This window comes from Clytia hemisphaerica, unplaced genomic scaffold (assembly GCF_902728285.1).
Source record: "Clytia hemisphaerica strain Z4C2 unplaced genomic scaffold, Clytia hemisphaerica genome assembly, whole genome shotgun sequence".
NCBI lineage: Eukaryota > Metazoa > Cnidaria > Hydrozoa > Leptothecata > Clytiidae > Clytia > Clytia hemisphaerica.
In genome coordinates, this window is record NW_027104188.1 from 287,209 (window position 1) to 310,312 (window position 23,104).

A 23,104-nucleotide genomic window follows, 5' to 3' on the forward strand; every position below is an offset into this window, starting at 1 on the left:
AGCAAAAAAGGTCAAACAGCAAATATAAATTTTTATTGGGGACCACGAAAATTAGAACAATCCCAAAACCAGAACTGTCTGATATAATATAATCCCTTATAAAAATTGTAACAGTTGCTTCGAAAAATTACATCATTAATTTTTGTGATTCATAATATGGGAAATTATATTTTAAAAACATATCAGCATTTTATTCATATCCATTATGTCATTCTGTGAAATAAAAAAATTGAGAAAATCTCTGTCAACCATAAACTGTTAAGATCAACATAAGAAACATATTTTAAAATTTAATTTTACCTTTCTTATGGGTCGTATCCTGAATATACATTTAGGTGACAAGTAAATTCTGGTTAACACCATGATGATGATGTTTGGCGAAGACATTTGGTTGACGGTTTTGAAGATACGATTCAATCCGGTGCCAAATTAATTTGAATACTTAATCTACTTCCACTCCCACTTGTTATACTTCAGCCGAACAATTGAATTCATTCTGGTACCAATTATTTCAACAAGCAAATCCATCCAAATATAAATTTTCATTGTTAATGTCTTGCATATTAATTTGTTAGCTATAATTGAGATTGTTCATTGTTCATTTTCATATCAGAAAGAAATGCTATTGATAAAATCTAAAATTAAACTTTTGCATTCAAATAATTTTGCCATGGTGCATTGAAATCTATTGAACATTTACATAGTATCTGGATAAAAAGTATTCCTCTTAGGAGAAAGTATTAAGCTTCAGTAGAGCATTCCCTTTTTTAGCAGATACCATATAAATAATTCAATTTTACGATAACAAACAGTAGATATATTAAAAGTCACCCCAAAAAGGAAACACCCTTACCCCAAAAACAGCCATTCTCTGGTTGATAATAATAACCTCAGCCATTCGCTGGTTGATTATAATGCCAGTATACATTGGCAACGTCTCTTAAAATTCGGGACTGGAGGAGCATACCTAAGCTATGTTTTTAAATTTAGCTTATTGAGATAAAGTCTTCAATGCACCAGGCCTGGGTATGTGTAAAGATATCACTCTGACCTACAGTGTAGCTGGAACCTCGATATTCCAGGATTAGAAAAAGCTATACCTGTTATCTTTTTTCTTTAAAGAATCAACAAGCCATCAACATCGATAAATTACAAACATTTATTCCTCAGAAACTTTTAAAATTATCTGCCATTATGACTTTCTTGAAGCCGTTCCGAAATTAACCAATCGGGTTAGGTATCGGAATTCCTATGGGAGTTCTTTTCCGAGATTTGTAAAATAGCTAAGTCGGCAAAAAAACTTTTCCCAGGGGTTTGAGGAATAAACAGAACTGTTATCGTTTGTGTTTTATTTAACCATATATTTAAATTTGTGCTCAAAAATACTTAAATGAACAAGTTAATAACATATACTATTTGTATTTCTCAGGAAATAAACACTTACAGAACGACATAGTTGATCATTTGAAATACCCCCGTGTTTGGGCCATTCTATCGTGGGCGCCAAATAGGGCGGAAACTAAGTAGCACCCTCAGTGCAAGATTGCCGCCTCATCTTTATTCACCCGCGCGAAAACGCGAGCTAATCATTTTTTTCTCGCGCGCTCAAGCAGTTACATCAATATGCCTTCTTACCTGTCTTTAAAAATATAAATAAAAGTAATCACGAAAAAGGACGCGAAAAAAAAAGACATAAATGTGAGAACAGAGTAATCAAACTCGTTAGAAAAAGTACCATTAGAAGTCATAAAAAATCAACCTGAATAAATGCAATCGGAATTCCAGAGAACTTCATAATTCCCCAAACAACATTACCGTAGGTCGGGGAAACTTCGGACAGATTTTCAAGTTTTTTCTTTATTTCTCCTGGAATATGAAAAAAAGATCAACCAAACTTACTGTACATAACATTTGTGTTATTGTCTTTCAGAAAACAAACGTTGCAAGTAAATCAGCCAGGTCATTATGAAAGAAACACCATCTCAAGTTCAGAAAGGTCAACTTCGTAAAATGTTAAACTTCGGAATGATTTGCCGTCACTCCAACGATCTACCATCATGACTGGATGCTGCGCCATTTCAAAACAAAAACATTGAATTTGAAGTGCTATTTGTTAAAAAATACCAAGAGACAAATTTGTGTGAGCCGAGAAATTAACGACATAAAGATACGGATTGCGCTTAATTGGTTATTAATTTTCTGGGCGTGCGATGGAAGTGTGAATAATAAAACTCATCAACCAATCATTAGTTTTTCTTTTGCACGTAACTTTTTATGGACGCTAAACACATGATAAGAGGGTCTTCCTCAGAGTGAATTGGTGAAACAAACACGTTTTATAAGAACTTTTTCGATTAGAGTGTCTCGTTTCCTTATGGTTACTATCATATCGTTATATTTCATTAGATATTTTTCTTATTTTTTGCAGGACTTTCGGATGCTAAGTTCTAAGTATTATTTTTTTCGGAAGCCCATAAACTTTTCCGACTTTCAAATAAAGTAACAACGGTCTTTTTAAAACACCCCTGTGTCGACTCCCGCTCGACTTGAAAAATTGGGCCGAGACTTCGTATCCGGTGGGATATTTCAACCTCATTAGGAAATTGAAGCACTTCAAAACGACCCCAACAGATATTTTGATAAAAATTTCACCCCTATTTTTTATGGGTTGTTTTGAGTCGCAATATGAGAATTTAGTTTTGATTCCCGTATTACATTATACATTCCCGTATTACGTATACATGCACTTTAGTAGTTTCAATGAAATCGGGATATCAAATCAGCAAAAAGCCATCGGCTGTGGACAAATGGGTGTTTTATACAAGTCAAGTGAAATTTAATGTTTTCTAAAATAGCGCTTTAAATAACTTAAGTTACTGTTGACTTTCATATTCAACTTGACTATACTAGGAGGCCACAGCTTTTTTCTACACAGCCAGCGGAATAAATAAAACCCGGTCTTTGATGAGGTTTCCAATTTATCAAGAGATAGAAAATTGACTTTCTATTCAACAGTAGACTACAATTTTGATTTAGATAATTGTTCGACGATGGACCAGGTGGACGTGCGAGGAAGTTAGCGCGATCAAGATCGTGGTTAAAAGTAACCCAATATACACAAGGCTTGCCTATGTTTTAGTAGTGAAAGAAATCGGAACGAAACGCCGTACTGTAAATCACGAATTAAATACTAATTAAATGTTTTGTTACCAGTGGGGCTACGGGCGGTTCACAAGTTCGTCGATGCAGGTTTTATAGATTAGATTAAAAAGAGATGAGAAGAAATAAATACAAAATACCTACCGAGTAGGCAAGAACTTCAATGGTAGACTAGAAACATAATACTGTATCTAATTCCGCTGTATATGTCTTACCTTACTTTAAATAAGACACCCCTATCTCACAGTGGCCCCGGTGGAATTTTTTCCAACAGAGGGGATACAAATTCCCATTGATATTTTTGCCAAATTTTCCAGTGGGGCTGGATGATCTGTGACACAGGGGTGTAATAAGCACATACCATTTGACGGGTTTGAAATTTTTGAACTTATCGTCTTTTGATTTGAGTTAAAGGTTAAATGTTACGATAACGAAATTTAGTTTGTTAATACAGCCGAAAATGTATCGACTATATACACCCACATACGGATTTAAGACGATAGAGCAAGTATGTCGGAAGCATACGAAGGAGTGCAACGCTCGTTAAAAGGCAATGAATTTACAATTACAAATATCTTCCTCTGGTAAGTTCGACATGGTCTAAAACCGCATATAACCCTCCAGTAACATAGTGATACAGAGGTTTCTTGAGTCAAAATGATTTGTAAGCCAGCTGTAAGAACCATCGGCTGTCATATCACCAAAGCGGCCTTTTTGCTAATGATATTTCGATTGTCAATTTGCAGTATTTTTTTCACCGGGGACACATTCATTAACATTAGGCAAAAAAGGAACAGGTAAACAGGTTCTATCACAACCATTCAATACAAAATGTTTAAGTGGAAACACCCGTCTTGACTACCGAGATGATAAAAATGTTTAACCTATTTCTGCTATTGTTAATGGGCTGAATGATAATAACTTAGGGGTAGTTTTCACATCAAAGCCACAATAAATTGATTATATTTATTTTGGAGAAATTCGGCACCTGGATCTGGCGAAATCACTGATCACTTTAGGCGTACAAACGAGCACAAAGTTTCGCGAGGCCGAAATAGCGCAAAGTTAACGACAAATTTTCACGAATCGTTAATTTTAAACTTTCGCCAGCAGAATTTTTCGCGACTTTTGCAAATTTTGGCCTTTTTGGCGAAAGTAAATGTCTTTGAAAATTCTGAACAGGCCAGGCTCGTGAAAATTTCTCAAAAGAATTGGAAATCTATAGAACCTCAAAATCGTAATAAATATCAAATTTTCGACATCATTTTATAGTTTAATACCTGTTATAGTCGAAGAGCAACAGTCTTTATCGGATTTAAGGTATATTTTTCCATTTTAAGGCAATTTTCATTCAAAAGTTCTCATTTATATCCAACGATTCGCGAAAGTTTCTGCTCGCGAAAGTTTGTACGCCTAAAATACATACACTTCTGTCACACCAACATGGAAAGAGCATGACAAACGCGTCTTCAAGTGTACCGGAGGCTCTTTAATTAGTTACCATAATCTTAGATTTAAATCATTAGAATTTGCATCCAACATATTATGTGGATCAGATGGTGACCTACAAACAAGCATTTTCCAAGAATTGTTTGACATATTCTAATGTTCTAATGAAGAAAATCCACCATCATCGACTTCTATTAAAAAAGGGTTTTCCCTTTACCTTACTTTATACTAATAAAGCACCAATTTATCTGCACGTTTATCATCAATGTCTGGTGACGTCAGAGCAAAGTTCTTATAATTGCTTCGAAATCACATTATGTTTCTCTTGGGATTCGTTTAGAGAAGACCTTTCTCGGCTGACGGTAAAGCTATTCTCGCAGTGACTTTCTCGGCGAATTTATGGAGCAACTTTGAAGAGCTATTGAAGATTGAGGAATGCATATTTTTAGCCCAAATAACTTTTAACGTGACATTCAATGTCTCCTCTTTTCATCACGTAAATAAAATTATGAGGTCGCCGCTTTAGATATCCAACAAATCTCTTTACAATGGAAGATGGTAAAATATCGTGGTTTTCCTCAATTTCTTCTTTCTTTTTTCTTTCGGCGTTCCGTCGCTTGATATGTATCGTCGAGTGTACTTCATTTCTGAACTGTGAAAGAAAAAAGTACGATAAAATGTTAAATCCTCGCGAAGTAATCACTCGTTAAAGATTTTAGTCCGAAGTTTCCTTCATTCCGAAGTTTCCCCGACCTACGGTACATTACTATGTCAAATCCCATTACATTAATTTTACAATTACGTCAGAGTAGACTACGCTCGCCACCGAAGAGGTTTATTTGGAAAGGGTAATTACATTTTATTGTTCGCTTATTTTTTAAAGATTGGCCGGGTTGGAAAAGTATGAATTTCTTTGTACATATTTTACCTACCCCAAATATTTAGGAGGATGAGTTTTAAACGAATTGTCAAGTTGAAACGAACGATAAATGCATCAAGATCTGTTTTATTTACCCCCTGGTGACTTAACAAAAAAGACTTAACTCGATGTTACAATCCAATTATTGAAAGTTTGTCTCGGCCTTTTTATAATGAGCGAGACATACGTTCTCTGATTACGCAATTTTCATATTGACATTTTCGAGGCATTTTGATGTAACTGTCAAGGTGAAAAGGAAAGTGATCGATATTCTTCGAAGGAAAAACGTCAGAAACAAACCCAAAGACCAAAAGATGCATTTTGTTGTTGAGAATCGATCCTGTGAAGATGAAAAAATTTCTGCTCTGCATTTTTTTCGGAACGCTGAAAAACTCTAATTTCGATCTTCCTTAAGGTAAAGAGGTTGCGAGATTTGGGTTAGCGAGGCAATAATCGCTAAAAAGCTAGGAAAATCGTAATCCTCAAAAATCGAAGTTCCAGCCTCACTGACCTAAAAAAGAGAAACAGGATTCATAAAAAAAAGTTGAATAAAATCCTCATCATACTTTAATCTTTATTAAGATTAATAAGACAACATAATATTGCTATCAACTCGGAAAGCAATTCAGTTTCATTGATATACAATGGTCTATTTATGCCAGTATCTTTAAATACTTTGTCACCCTTGTGTAAGATATAGTCTAGATCATAATCTTTCCAGATATTAATTTTGCGAATATTTGTCCAGCATACCGAAAAAACTGTAATTGCAGCACACTGCTTACCGGCAGTATGTCAAAATATTTCATTGGCTTGATTGAAGTTACCTTGGATTGTTTTTTCAAACCTCATGTTGTCCGAATTATTCGTCTTAAATCTACGCTATTCCAATCATCACAAGCACAAGTCAATTGAAAAGTTGTTAAATCAAGGATGGAAAAAAAAAGTAATTAAATCCAAAAAAGCTAGGAATTATTGTTTTTAAACCTTGACTAAAATTGTACAAAGTATATATATAATATTTTTCAAAACAAAAATCTCTTTGACTTTGTCTCGAATAATAGTTTAAAAATCCAAATCCACAAGTGTAGAGGGTTTTCAATAAGTTCAAATTGACTTCTTTGTCAATCAAAAATATATTTCAATCCACACAAGTGGAAAATCTTTGTATCGACCTCTTTGTCGAGAATGTATTTCAATCCACTCAAGTGGATAAAGTATATTTTTGCACTGAACTTTTATATCGGTGATCAAGCAATTATTACTCACTCTTCTTGGAGTAAATGCTCTATTACACACCTGCTCAGTCTGGCACGTAGGCACGTAGAAAAGAAAAAAACAAAAAATATGATAAAATATTGCATACACAAACCTCAGATTCACTATAAAAGTTATCTGAAGGGGAAACTGGACTCTGGACGACACTTTCACCACTTTCAACCAACTCTTTCAATCTAGAGCAACACAGAGCATAAAAACCAAACGTGAACGCAAAGCTTACTGGGTAATTAGTTTGACAATTAAAATGTGTCTCTCACTTCAAGAATACTAGGGAGATAAACTTCCACAGTTTTCCATATCCTTAATATTGTTTTTATTTCAATAGTAATAAAATAGCATACGCCAAAGCTTTGGAAAGACTAGCTACTGACACTTATTCATTCTATTATCACACGCTTTCAGATCGCGCGACCGCTTTCAAAAGTTTACATCGAACCTCCCTAAAAAGCCGATTTTAAAAACATTTCCCTCATAAAGCGGGAAATATTAATAAGGGAAAACCTTGACTTACACGTCCCCGTAAAGGTTCTAGCACGAATTAAGTCCTTTTGTTCGCTTTTTTATGATTTTGATAGTTAGTACACACGAAAGGGATTGTATCACGTCCGTCAGTAAAATAAAAATTGATGCAAGTAGCTCTGGCTACGAGATTGTGGCATGCAGTGAACTTATGTATCAATAATCATTTAAATAGCATTATAAACAACAGTATTATTCTTTTGCTTTAGATACGCATGGATCAAATATATTGGTTCGATTCAATTAATGGTGTATAGACGTCAACCAAAACGCCACTATGATTTCATGGAACACCAGTACATTCAAGAACAATATTAGTGCATTTGTGGAGTAACATCGCATTGTAATCGCTTTCATAGCCCATTAAATTGATTGGCATTAGAAAATAGATAGATAGAATGATATGAGTCCTCCGAATGCATTCGAGATGGGTCCTTCCCCCACGAAGGAGTAGGAATCACAGCGCTGGCAAACACTGCGACTTGACAGACGTGAGCTTCCAAGCCATGGCGTATACCATAGCATGCACTCGAACGACACTGGGAGAGCGATGCTCACGTGAGGCCGAATCTTATTAGTGCCACGGCACGTCACAATGTCTGTCTCATGGGCCCCGTCAACTGGCCATGCTCCCCCCCCCCCACTTTTTAAAAGTTCCTATTTTAAGCCATAAAAACTATTATTCTCCCCAATTAGACAACGTTTTAAGGTGTTTTTAGGGTGTTAAAAGTGAAAAATTTTCTTCGTCGCCCAACCATGGCGGGCGACATTTTTTTCAAAAATATCTGCTCCCCTCCCACACTCAAAATGGCTCGCCGGGGCCCATGTGTATAATTTACCCACACTCTTGTATCAGAGTAATGGTACCCAATTCCCCTCACATGGCATGGGTTGACCCGGGTGAAGGTATATTCACTTGCCAATTGAATCGTAAAAAGATGGATACGGTAGATACGGTTGTGCTGAGAACTGGAGTGAGATATTGCAAAAGATGCTTTAGATAATATCCAAGTTCATTTCTAAAGAAGAGATGAAAATTAATCGATTTGTATTTTCGAATTTACATATAAAGATATTCAAAAGTTTATATTTCGACTAAGAGCAAAACAAATTTTGATAGAATATAATATAAACGAACAGATGGATTTATGTACATAATGTAATAGTATATATGTTTATTGCCTCATTATCATTTGACCCCGAATATATCAAATTAGGGTCGACAGCTCGGGGGGGGGACTGACCTTGACGACCGACAGGGACGTGCCACTGGAGTTTGAAAAGTTGACCCTGTCAGATATGAATGTTTGGTAAATTTGGGATCCTTTCAGAACGAAGAATCGAAAAGTTTTCCCATTTTAACCCTAAAAAGAGGCAAAAATGACTTAACGTAAAATTTAAAAATTTTCTAATTTCCACCTTGAAAATTGTCCAAAACGACCAAAAATTAACCCTGTCAGGTCGACCACAACTTGAAAATTAGCAAAACTTTATTGGGACCTTGTCAGATATCTCTAGAGTCTGAAAAAGAGACCCTAATCAGCGGCACGTTCCCGTACCTAATTTTGCCTAAGTACCCCCCTCCGGGTGACAGCTCTATATCTCCATAGTGTACGCAACTATACTCCCTTTTTATACTTTTTTGGATGATAAAGTTAAACTTGAAGGATCAATGTCTTGGTAACTTCAAAGGATTTATATCAAAATTTAAGTCTGGCAAGTTTCTTTCTAATCAAAGAGCTCCCCATTGGTTTGTGTTAAGACGGACTAATTAATTGTGGGACTTTTTTCCTGCGTTATGATATGTGTTCATTATTTTTTCGCGTAATGGCGTGTTGCATGAAAGGGCAAAAATTTGAGGAATAGGGAGTGATTTGGGTTATTTTGAGTATAGTTTGAATAAATGAACCAGTTTGAAAATTTTTGTCATCAGGATGAGAGAAAGAATTTCGCAGGATAGCATGATGAGGGAGGCTGCTCGGTGATTTGGACTCGATAAAAGTAAATTTGAGCTCAACCAAAACTTACTTTGGTCTCAGGAGCTCGTCAATCCTTAAACACAGTAGATTTATTCGAGAAGGGATAATGTTTAAGTTTTGAAAAGCTGACTGGAAGATCTTTAAATGGACAATCAAGGTTTTTTTAATTGTCATGTTTGTTCCTTTCTTTAATTTAGATTTTATTAATTCTTAATGTTCATATTCCTTGCCCAACTATTTTCCTAATTCACGTTTAAAAAAAGTAATTTCAATTGTCAAATATCTTGACTTTGTAAAAATAAGTTAGACAAAATATTTGGAGACTTTTAGTGGGGGGGGGGCGTACGGTTTTTCGGTATTACGGAAATCGACCCTTTTTTCTTCGGAAATTCGGAAATCAGGCAAAATTCCTTCGGTATTACGGAATTTTGAAATTGTTTCGATATCGGAAATCCATGAATTTTAGCTTCTAAATTTCGGTATTGTAAAGTTTTTACCCCATTTTTTCGGAATTTTGGGAAATTTGATGAAAAATTAGTCAAAAAGAGGAAAAATACCCTTGGTATCGGAATTGCAAGTATTTTTTTACGGAATTTCGGAAATTTTGGCAAAATTATTCGGTATTTCGGAAATCGCGAACCCCGTACGCCCCCCCCTTTTAGAAGCGTGAAAATCTTAATAAAATACTTGATTATCCTTAACAAGACATCAGTAAGCATCTCCCAGTGGTAATTTGATTTCTAAATTTCCCTCTTATTGTAAAAAAATCTTTGGCATAATACAGAAGATTATTTCAACCGCTGTGTTGTTAGAAATAAAATTCAAGTAAACGTAATCGTAAGCCAACCAATGTTATCTTTTACACCCCTGTGTGTCACAGACCCGCTGGAAATTTAGCAAAAATTTCGTCCCCGGTGGAAAAATACCCTTGAATTTCAGCCCATTCAAAATTCCATGTTTAAAAATTGCACTCCAAAACCATCCCACTGGATTTCTTATCCTTGAAACAATAGAATTTCTATCGCCATTTGGATTTCGATGGAAATTTTCATCCCCAATGAGGAAAAAAGTTCCACCGGGGCTGCGAGACAGGGGTGTTTTTTTGAAAAATCAGATTTCCATCATTGTTCACCATTGGCCATTCTACAGACCACTCAATGTCAGTTTCAGTCCGTATTGAACGAAAGCTCTTTGAATCACGCAAACAATATGTAATTAGGGCGACTGAGTTTGTTTATCATCGACACCCTCTCTTCGTTCTTTTTTGTATTTGATGATAGCCATGGCAAATCCACTGACAGCAATTACTGCCATACAGGTAAATGCACCAATGGTGATGGGCGAAATGAGATTATGTCGAACGTCACGTTTATGTTGATGCTGCAAAAGAAAAAGTAAGAGATTTTTATGTTTGAATCTGAATCACTGGCCTTTATCTGGGACAAAGCTATATCGACCATCTTTGATCGGAGTTACTTTGAAAGTGGTACCCGCAAAGAAGCTATTGCGATGTTAAAAATTAGTAGACGTTTAACGGCGCTACATCATCAAAAGCATTCAAGGAATAGTAGTAGATCTAGCGCTCTCGATGTATTACAACCGCTACTGAGCTACTACTCACTTTTACTTTCAAAAAAACTCCGATCATTGTATTGCTTTGCCGAGGTTGAAAAACTTTTACCAGGGTATAATATAAAGGTCAGTGGTCTGAATTCGTGTGATCAAGTTGTCAAAAGTAGTCTAACACACCGAACTTTCTTCCAAAAAAGGAGTCTTAATAACAGAACAGATCTACCATTCTAAAGCGCATTGCGTTCTGCCTTAAAGATGCAATGAATGATGGGATGAACTGGAGTTTTTTTCAGACAAGTATTCCGCTACCCGTCAGAGCATTTTTTATCGGTATTTGAGAAGTTTTTTGCCGGCGGTACGCCAGCATTTATGAAAAAATACCGGGATTCCGGTATTTTGTAACCTCAGAAGCCCCCTCCCACCTAAGAGAGGACTTTCCTGCACTTAAAGTCTAACCCCCTTCACCCTTTTTTAGACAAGTTTATAAAGCCCGGTTTCATCAGTGTGAGAGACAGTTTGCAACATATATGCTTTGATCTCAGTAGTGATATGCGATCTTTTAAAGCATTTGTTATGAATTCAGGCCAGCCTCTTCCCTTAAAAAAATCCCCCAGTTCAACCTAATACCTTATTTCTTAAAACTGTGGAAACCAAGATTGTTATGGAATAGAAGAAAGCAAGACTAGTTACCTTAGAGTGAGCTGTTGAAGTATCATTTTCTTGAAAAGATGTGATATCTTTGTCATCAGCTTTCAAATAATGTTGACCAGTAATAGAAGAAATTTCACTACCAAGTTTATCATCTTGTTCTTCAACAATGTTGTCTTTCTTAGAGTTGGTATTTACACTGGCTCCTTCTTTCTCCATTTTCTCTGCTTCTTCTAACTCTTTGGTAAGGGATTCTATTTTTGCAATTTGTTGGTCGTTGATAATATCCATGACGGATTTTTCTGGCTCTAAAATGAAAATAAAGTAAAATAAGCTTCCGTGAAATCTATAATTGTCAAATTAACTGAAACACTTGTGGGAAAAAATCCCTGTGTCACAGACCCGCCCACGGTGGTAAAAAGTATAACTGTATTTTGCCCACATAAGCTAAGTCTGTGACATCACACAGTGAATTATGTTTAGGTTTACAGAGCCTTGTAGAATCGTCAAAACGCCTTCAAACTTGGTAGGTAAGTTCAAAATAATAAAAGAAAATTTTCTGTCTTTAAAAATTTTGGATTTCCCGATTTCCCGATATTCAAAAACGGGAAAACCTCATTTTTACCCCCCGTCTTTGGTAAAAGAATTGAGTAAGTCTCAAGATGGAAAATTTTCTCTTAACCATAACTTCCTTCATGTCAATTTTCAGCTTTTAAGCATATCGGAAACATACAGTTTAAACTCTGCAATTCGTTATTTTACCATATTAGGTCATACCTTTAATTCTAAATTTCTTGAGTTTAACAAAAGCTGAAATTTAAAGTGACCCCATTTTTAAGCACTGCTCGTCAAAATCTAACGTTTGGAAATGTTGCTTTAAGCATGGTACCAGCTTGGAAAATATTATAGATAGATAGAGTCGATATTTTACGTAGATAGCCCAGTAATCTAGGACTTTTAGACAGTCTTTCGATTGTTTTCACGGGGTCCACGGCCAGCCGGCTCGGCTATCTATGAACTGAACGGAACATTAGAAGGAGTGGGGATTCGAGCTGCGAATCCCTGGTTTGAGACGCTGACGCCTTTGACCACTTTCGTTGGCCATCGCTCCATAAAGGGCTAAAAAAAATATTCTAAGGCTATAAGAATGATAAAGAACAGGATAATGGATTTATGTCATTAAGTAAGCGGTAATAAAAAAGCCTAATTTGACCACCGTGGCCTGGAAAATGTGACCGGAAAATGTTTCGTCCCCGGTGGGAAAAATGCTCCACAATTTCATTTCCACTGGGAAATTGACTTTCATTTCATTCTCACTTGAAATTCAATGTGAAAAATTGTACTCTCGGCTGGATTTTTTAAGCTTGGAACAATAGAATTTCTATCCCATTTGGAATTTCGATAGAAATTTTAATCTCCGATGTAGGATAGTTCTACCGGGGCGTGAGATAGGGGTGTGTTCAAATTCGAGACTTGATGGTTACCTCAGAGTAATGGTGCAGCTCAAACAAAAAAATAGTGTCGACCTTAGTGATTTCTAGGCCCGGCTTAATTTCCCTCCCTAATGGATGATTGGCCAGGGGGGGGTACTAGGTCTGCGAGATGACGGGTATGTCCAAGCCAAAGTTTGAAAATTGATCCTTTATGAGACTGAATTTCGAAAGTTTTGTCCGATTTTCGACGTTTTTGCAACCCTTAGAGAGACTATTTCCCTAAATTTCAGCCAAAACTTTTTAATTTTAGTCCAATTTTCAAGAATTTATGACCCTTTGAGGGAGTCGAGGAGATTTTTGAACCCTTACAGAGACTCAATCGCTTTTTAATAGTATTTGTACCCCTCTCAGAGAATTTTTGCTAAGTTGACCGGACATTTTTTTTTCGTTATAACATCCGGTCTGATGAATATCTCACCATCAAAGTTAGCTAATTTAACGCCTATGTAGCACACCACATTTAGGATAACCAGAATGTGAACACTTTTCGATCAATTATTGGAATAGCATTATATAAAGTGCAGAATAAAATTTTACCCTGTTATTTCTAGCTTTTTATAGAGGTGATCATGAATATTGACATCGAACCTGAATTCTCACAAGTTCGGGAGTCATGTGTATTTTTTCTCATGCAAAAGCCTCATCCATTAAAAGATTCTTTAAAATGGCTCGAAAATGAGCATCCTGATGACCATGTAAAAGATAGCAATTTTAACAAAAAAACGCCCAATTTTAGAAACACTTTTTCTAACATATTTTCACACCGATCTGCAAATTTATAACTTCAAATTTCCGTTGTGGGTGTAATAACTTGCATCTTCCTAATTTTCCTTTCAAATTACATAACATCACTTTCCTTCAAAACTGCAAGAAATACTTTCTTCTTATCTTAAAATATACAGTTTTTCCTTTAAAAGTAAACAGGGAGAATTTCCCCATTCTATGATTTACTTCAACATAAAACGATAACTGTGACTTTAATGCTACACAACAAAAAAATAATACAAAGTCTTATAAGATTTTTCCAAACCCCCGTTTATTATGCATCTGAGAGAATTAAGTTCATTTCGGTGAAATTTAATCGGCTCTCACATTCATCTAATTGATTGAAAACTCATTCATCTTGGAGTTGTGGCAACTGTTATTGACCTCCCCCCCCCTCTGGGCAATGATCTAACTAAATGCCAAGAACTTTTTTGGTTATAGTGTAAAAACGTAAAAAAAATATCAATATTATTACCAACATTTTCATTTATTTTAATTTTTTTTTTAATATCAGAATTGACTTGCTAAGTTCTTTTTGAAGAGAATATTGGGGCCCAGAATTTGACAGTTTCGAAAGTGTGAATATCTTACGCGATCTAAATATCAAAATATATTTGAAAAAATCGACAGAAAAAATTAAGAAATTTATTCAAATATGACAGATATGTTGTCTCAAAGATATCAATTGCATAAGAATCAGCGGGGGAGGGTGCTTAGGCCAAATGGGTGGTAAAAACGTTCAAAAGCTCGGTTTTTGAGCTTTGGCTCGGAAATACCCGTCATCTCGCAAACCTAGTACCCCGACCCGAGATCATTGTAATAAAGGACTTGTGATATCTACTAGCCATAACTTTCATTAAGGTGCCACCGCAGCAAAAAGGAACACATAGAGTTGAATTTGCGTTCAAAAGGAATGATCTTAGCCCTACAGTAATTTTTGTTAATAGTGACCTCTCATCTGGGACAAAATTCTTTCAAATGCTAACAAATGTGTAAAGGGAGTGATTTACAGTGTACTTAGAGTGACATCCGTGCCTTGTCTTACACGTTTTTTATAAGAACAATTTCATAAGAATACGAGGCTGAAATTTGGCCAAAACCTAAGAACAAATTAAGAAGAATCTGAGCCTCAGATTTCAGAAATTACTGAGCAGTACAGGTTTCCATTTTCATTAATATTGACATTTAAGCCTGAAAAACTCATATAAAATTAAGAGCAGCCCAGCCGGAATCATATGACTTACTGGTTTTTCCTATATAAAGCGTATATCTGAAGATACTGCTCTTCATATGTTATTTTACTAATGTACACGTTTAGGAACATAACAGTTCAAATCCTTTGAATAGAGTAATATTTTTAACCTATGAAGAGCGCTTAATAACTACTTGTGGTATAAAAGGGAATTTCCCAGAAAAAGGGAATTTCCTTAGATTCACTAACTCTCCAGGGATAAGAAAAAGACAAACTGACATTTCAAAATGAGTAATCAGATCAAAATAACTCCGGAAAAGTCTTTTTGATGATGATAAAACAATAGAGAGACCGTAAGATAAGAATGCTACCGTTAAGCGGAACTAAAATACTGAAAAACGCGCGCAAAATTATGATATGTTTGCCCAACTTCCTTATGCGTGAAGCTATAAATGCCATCCTCGGGAGCTTTAGGCTCCCCGCGGTGGCAATAATAAGAGAGTCTATCCCAGGTACCTACATTACTAATTATTAAAGGCCTTTCGTAATTTGAAAATATATTCTTCAAACTACCTTGTAAAGAGCTTAAACGTTTTGTTTTTCAATAAGAGCAGTCGTATCGTTTTGTTTACTCATCAATTTTAATTCACAAGCCTTTTCACATTGGATTGACACGGATGTGGAGCAATATTGGTCAGAAAGAGGAAAAGAAAAAAGATTTTTTGATGCTTAAATAAGCATAATATAACAATAGGCAGACGCTGTCCTGATGAAATATGTGTCTGATATGAAACGGGAACACTTATTTAAAATTAAAACCTTTAACACCAGAGATTGGAGAAATACGATATCTGAATTTCATGTTTAATTACGAGACATATATTTCTTTATGTTTCAAATTTAATTACAACGTGGTCAAAATAATAACAAGCTTTGATAAACATGACAAGAAAACATTTAAAATTTGCCCCTACCCTCACTCCAACCTCGTTCCCTGCGTATTATCAGATTTTTGATGCATACTGATAGCGCCAGATAATATACACCTTTTCGACCGTAGCCACCACTTGCCGCGCGGGCATTTTTTGTCCACTTTATCCAACTAAAACCGTCCCAGTCTTTTTTGACACATTTTTATATTGTCTATAGGTGCGAAAAAAGGACTGGGACGGTTTTAGTGGGATAAAGCGGAAAAAAATGCCCGCACAGCAATTGGCGGCTACGGTCGAAAAGATGTATTCTCTAGTGTCCATAAGTAAGGTGAATAAAGCCTGGGATACACAGGGACGAGGTTGTCTTTTACTCATATAAATGCATTCGTTGATTTCTTCACTAGTTTTTTAGTCACAGACAAGCATTTGGATAATATATTGTATCCAATAACATCCAATGTTCTCCATACAGATTTCATCTTCCATCGGAAAATCTGCATAAGGACAAGATTCGCCATCTCTTCGACGAAGCCCATCGATACAACTTTGGGTTGTTTGTATCCAGCAACTAGTGACATTACTATTTGGTGGAGATACCGCACGCCGATTTCTTCCCAATCTTGAAATTCTCGAAATCTTGTCTTTGGAAACGTCACGTCGCAATCTTTCTAATTTGTGGTATCCTTTTGCCGAAAGACTTTCGCTTCTTTTGGTATTCGTTGATAACACTTTGGAGATCTGGTATACATTTTGTTTTTGATTCATCGAAGGTTCTGATGTCGTCGTTATTTTAGCAAATCGATCTATTTCATTTCCCAATTTTGCTATCTTTTCATATAGCAAAGGCTCTGATGTTGTCGTTTTCACATTGGAATCTGTTTCTGGTTCCAATTTTCCAGTTTTCTCGATTGGTTCTTGGATACCACTATGTGTTTTTGATTCACCACCAAAAGATTCAATCCCAACAGGAGCTGGCTCTTCATTATCAACACAATGCTCTATAGCTTGTTCTCGACAGAATTGTCGGGTTTCCTCTGGTATTTCTTCGTAAGCTGAGACCCCATGGTTCACAAAAATACAGAGAACAGTTAGCAGAATAGTGTGGTATGACTTCATAGCTGAGCCTTTGTAAATTAAAATCTTGCTGCCACTCTTCTTGAAAGAATGTCTCGAAAGATAGTAAATAAGCGAGTAAATCTTCCCTCAATTTATGTGTTTTCATTCTAATGGGATGAACGAGAGTAGTGAAATGGGAGGACAAATAATTATCTACATGTCGCTGCTTTAATTTTCAGTGACAATATTTTACAATATTGTCACCAAAAAACTAAACTCACCAAAAAAAAAAAATTGTAAAAATATGGGAAAAGATCCATATGTTTCAAAACTGTTGAGAACAAGATCGAAAATTAATTCTTTAAAAAGTTGGTACAAGTTTATAATTCCATGATTCTGAGCATTGATTGGTCGATCAAAGTGATCACGTCAATCTACACGCTTTTTTTTTATAAGAATGGTGTAAATCCATTTCATCATGGATATTCTTAACTTTTTTGGGAAAATCATCCTAAAATATTCTTACAGCATTCTTGTTACTTGGGGGTAATTGGCAATTTATAATTTAAAATACTCTAAAAATGACATTCTTTGCTTGAAAAGCAAAATTCCATGATGGTGATATTCTTAGCATATTCTAAATTTTTTGGCCATTTTCATCATGGACATTCTTATAAAGTGTATTCTTATAAAAAAAAACGTGATCAAACAAATTGATTTGAAAGTTGAGTAGATTATCTTAAAATCCAGTGAGTATGGTACAGTAGACTATCGACGTATACGACATAGGTAAAATTAGGGGATACCGCCCTGATACCGCCTTCCTTCACCCAAAGGGCAGAACTAATTTTGATTATCGCTCACCTCTGCCTCATATCAAAGGGGATTTGGGAAAACTAGGTTTTTGATGATGTATTTACTATTTTCTCTATCTTTATCCTTCTTTAATCGTTAGGGGTCTTAGGGTTGTGGTCTTATATGATGTGGTATATCCAAAATGGGAAGGGTCAAAAATTGACAAAAAAAAACAACAATGTTTTCTCATTGGAAATAAGTAAACGTGAAATTACGAATGAAAAACGAACGGATGAGATGCAAATATTCAAGGGAAAAAGATAATTACTTGGGATGTGCACTGGTTTTTTTATGATATCTTTTCCCTGAATTTTGAGAAATGACAGCTGAAAAACTGAAAAGTATCAATACGGCCCGCAAAATAAATAATGAACTGATTGCGAAAAGTTTTGACCATTTTGTTTAGGACCTTTCTTGAAGGAAAGACAACATTGAGCGGTGTTAAGTATAAGTTTTAGTAAGATTTTGAAGATTTTGCAATCACCCGTGAAAAAGATAATCCAGATTTATCTTAAAAGTCTTTCTCTCTCTCTGCCCCAAAGATTAGTCAGTCAACCTCCCAGGGGGGGGGGGGATTATGCAAAAATGGTCTGTCTAAGGCCCGGGGGAGTACTAGAGTTGCGAGCTAACGGGGTGTGCCACTGTGCTGTCATTAAAGCTCATCTCTTCTTAGTTTCAGAGCTTCAAGTATGATTCATAAAATTTTGATAGTTCACATCATGTTAGCGATGATCATTTTGGTAGCACATGCTGATAATCATCATTCGAAATTTGAACAATATTGCAAAGAAGAAGCAACCAAATGCTGTTCAACCAATCCATTCACGAAATGTTCGTTTTTGGTAAAACTGAAAGGATTGCAAAGATGTTTGAATTTAAGAATACAAGGCTGTGTGCTAACGCTTGAAAAAGAAGTACTTCGAAGCACAAGATTCACATCTTACACAAGATGTTTTACTGAAACGGTTAGCGTTCCGGTGACAATCCATCACCATGATGGTACAAACACTATTTTGATTATTGAATATGATCATGAAGTCTGCTACAATTGAATGAGTTTTGTAGGTGTTGTAGCATATCATATATTAGGCTGCACGCATCCCCTTTGATATGTTTTGATATATCAAGAAACTTAAAATGTGCATCGTGTATAGAATTTCTTGTCCGAGAGTTCCCCCAAATTTTTTGGGGTAGCCTGCTTCGTTTTTCTTAAAAGTCTTCAGAAATCCAATGATTGTATTAACCCCTAGCCATTCAAAATGTTAATTCAAATTTAAAGAAATTCAAAGATCTCTCATATAAAACTTACTTAAAAGTTTCTAAAACTCAAAAACACAAAGACGGGGGCAACTCCTGGACAGGAATTTTATACACGATACGCATCCCCAATATCAAAACATATTAGAGGGGATGTTTGCAGCCTAATCATATATTATCAGTATTTTTGGTCCTTTGGTTGGGTAAGAAAGTCATATTTGCCAGTAGCTCGTTTGTTGTTAATACTTTCCTCCCCTTGAAACTTTTCTGTATTTTTTTTCCAAATTAGAGAGGCCACCTCAAATTTTGAAATTAGTACAATCAGTACTGGTTGTTGTAGTGTAGCGACCGTAGTGCGGTGGCAGAGCATCCGGCTACGGTTTGCAAGGTTTTGGGTTCAACCCCCAGCCGGGTTATACTAAAGATTATCAAAATGATAACTTGATGCCTCTCTACTTGATGCTCAGCAATTAAGAGAAGGATCAAGGGTAAATGGAGCAGTCCAGGGAGAAAGAGTGGCACCCTGCCCTACCTTCGGGTAGATAGCTTTCGAAAGAGGAGCCTTCGGTTCGCCTCCGACTGCGGTCGCAGACTTACTTACTGGTCGTTGAGAACTTTTTTCCCCCAGTAATTTATAAGAAACCTTCTCTCCAGAGCCTTAACCCTATTTTTACCAAACCTTTTTTAGTTTTGTATTACCAGAGAGGGAGCACTAGACTAGAGTGTACTTCTGACTGAACTTCGCTTTCTGAAAAAATTTTATAGTGTTGAGTCCAGTCAAATAGACTAGATATCACCATTTTGGAATTATTTCACAAAACTTATATGAAACCACCAAAACAATGGAACATATATGGATATCATAAAACCCCACCAAAAATTTATGAAACTATAATAGAAACATAAAAATATCTTCTACCACCTCAAGTAAAGCCAGAAAAATAAAGTCTGCCAAATAAAATCGGCGCCATCCAGTCTAAAGCTTTAAGTGGCTCCGGGCTAGGGTTACACCGCCTTAAAAACTTTTGATATAGAAATGCTAGAAGTACTTTTTATGCTCCGATTTAGGTAATAGAAATTTTTTGACTTTTCCGGGGCAAAAGTACCATATTTCAAGGAAAAAGAAAAAGATTTGGAAGAAACCGTAATGAAAATAATATAAACGAGTCCATTTATACTTCTGCCCAAAACAACAGGCCGTCATAACTCAGAAAAGGATTACCTTATTACACAAATATTACTAGGCAAGTATCCAACGGCCTTGAAGTTTGCACGATCTGAAATTACCCTTATCACATACCCGATTTCTTGCTGGCATTATCTTGATCAGGAATTTGGCTTTTTTGTACACCATTGACAGTATTTGATGGATGTTGCTCGACCACCGGACTCGAGGGTTGATTACCTACTGCTGTTTCTGCTGCTGGCTTTGATGCTTGTGCTTTGAAGCCTGAGAAATGGAATTAAATAATTCATGATATGCATCACTTCCATGTCTTCAACATCACTTTATAGACCCAACAGCTGATTGGTTGTAAGTGACGTAAAATCAGTCATTTTAGTTGAGCTACTAAATATTTTTCGCCGGTTCACTGAGATAGTGGCATACAAGGAATCCAAGAGATTTTGAAAGATTGAATTGATTTATAGACAGTAAAAATAACGAGTGTCTCTTTATCTTTATCATCAGATATTAAAGCTGCACATCCCATAAAAAAGTCTAAGGTTTTATAAACAAGATTCAGTTGAACTATTTGGAAAAGAGCACTTACTTCTGGTCCATACATCAGCTCCGGTTTTCCTGGAGAAAGTGAGTACAGTAGCATCACCATTAGAATCAATATCACAACTTTTCAGATTACTACATTGCACTGCATAACATTGTTTCAATTTGTTGAACTCTGCTAAATCACAATTCTCCATCTCACAACATAAACCACCACATACCTATTAAGTTGAAAACACGTACGTCATATGTCACCCGTTCGGACGTAGGACTAAATGGTGCTTTTTTGAAGTTTAACGAAATGGGCTTTTCCAGAAAAAAACCTTTTGTGATCAACTTCTTGAAATTCCAGGTAATTTTAGGATCATACCCCTCTGGAATTTTGAATTTTGACAAATTTTCAATCATTACCCCCTTGAAATTCCGCTTATTTTTGACGGATTTTCGTCTCCCCTTATGGAATTCCACTGCATTTCAAACCTTACCCCCTTGGAACGGAAATGGACCTCCTCGACATGGGGTGCACAATTTTTTTCTTTTTAAGCCCAATGCACTATTTTGCATGTTTCAATTTCTTCGCTGATCTTTTTATCGTTCCTCAAACAGAAAGCTCTAATTCTTTTATGTTTTACACGAATGTGGATCAGTAAAAATGGAAGGGATGTCATTCCACAAAATGTTTGTTCTTTAGATTTTCATTTAGAGTCCTTTTTTTAAATAAGAATCAATGAGAATATTTTCAGCCAGTGGGGATAAAAATAACGGACTACAACTCGGTGGAGATTGATATTCCCATATTTTTTATGGATGGGGATTTCAATTCTTTCGTTTTCAAATCAGAAAATTCAGTGAGGATATTTTGGCCAGTTTTTCCAGTGGGAAGGGGTCCCCAGTGGGTCTGTGAGAAAGTGGTGTTAAAGATAAAATGGTGATTTTCAAGTCAGCAAGTAATAAAAATACAGTGCATAAACTTATTTTTCTACTTAGAAGGTACACAATATATTCTGTCAGTAAGTTAGAATCAAAGATATGCCCACTGTCTAGTTAGGTGAAAGGATTTTTACACTGTATTAAAATGGTCCACAAAATATAAATGGAAACAGTGTTTTAGAGCATGGTTGAAAAGCCGAGTTACCTGGAGCACGAATAGAAACTCACTATACTTTCTTAAAAAAAAACACCTACAACGAGACAAGCCAAATTCACAGTATTATGGGATTATGGCTTATGGTTAGTTGAATAAAATAATTACCTGGGCATTATCCACTGCACCAAGTGATGTACGTTGAACATCTTTTGCATTTTCAGTACTTTTCAATGCAGCATTTTCATATTTCTGTAATGGTTTACATGTAGTTTTGTCGGCCTGAGCTGCTGCATCGGCTGACGTCCAACTGAATTTCTCCCCTGGAATATGAATGGAACTTGAATCAGATTATGCACCACGGGCTACTGTATGTGCACAAGTTACCCGAATGAGTAGAGAGCCACCCGTTTAAAATCCTTGAACGTATGTGCCTGTGGAACGGTAAAAACAAAAATAGAGGGACTATGTACTACATGTTTTTTTCATAAGAACATCCAAAATTTTTGAAGCCTTCGGATGTTCTTAACTTTTTGAGTTTCAACCCTTAAAATTTTTATAACTTTTTCTTAACATTTTGGCCATCGAAGCCTTATGTTCTTATATAGTCTACTCTTATAAAAAAGCGTGTATATCAACTCTGTTCTTAAGTGTCATGAATTCTAAAAAATATGGACTAAAATGAAGAAAACGTCGACAATTCAAAAAGGGATTTAATTCATAAGCTTACTACCATAAAAATCAAACAACATCAAAGTGTAAATTAAGAATACCTACCTGAAACCACACAGGCGATAATGAAAAATAAGGAGACACAAAAAAGTGCCTGCATGTTTTCCAAAAGCAAAGTCTAAAAGTTTAATCTTCAAAATACATTTTAATTGCCTCTAATTAATTCCATTTTCAAAATATAGCGGCGGCCATATTGGGAGAATTATAATTTCATAAATGTTTTCAAAAACATAAAGAAAAATCTTAATTTGTTTACACGAGAAAAGATTTTGGTCATGGTAGAATGCACACATCGCGCATTCTAAACGCGTTTAACATAGGTTGTTTGCCGCATTGCTGCACCTGGGCTCTAAGCTTGTAATTCATCTGCAAAATCTACAAATTTCGAAAAGTACCTTTCAAAACATTGCAAAGCTACTTTCAAAAAATCAAATAATTGATTAACTGGAACAAGACATTGCACTAATGATATTTGATATTGCCCAC

General features: G+C 35.7%; 1 protein-coding gene across 1 annotated transcript; it reads right to left on the minus strand.

Moving 5' to 3' along the window:
• Positions 1-10,144: 10,144 nt before the first annotated feature.
• On the minus strand, positions 10,145-22,840 carry LOC136814945 (uncharacterized). Its single transcript, XM_067071372.1, has 6 exons — positions 22,664-22,840; positions 22,055-22,209; positions 20,849-21,023; positions 20,377-20,526; positions 11,569-11,834; positions 10,145-10,686 (listed from the first exon to the last, which is right to left on the minus strand). The coding sequence occupies exons 1-6, from the start codon at positions 22,716-22,718 to the stop codon at positions 10,522-10,524; spliced, it is 966 nt and encodes a 321-aa protein (XP_066927473.1). The 5' UTR covers positions 22,719-22,840; the 3' UTR covers positions 10,145-10,521.
• Positions 22,841-23,104: the final 264 nt, after the last annotated feature.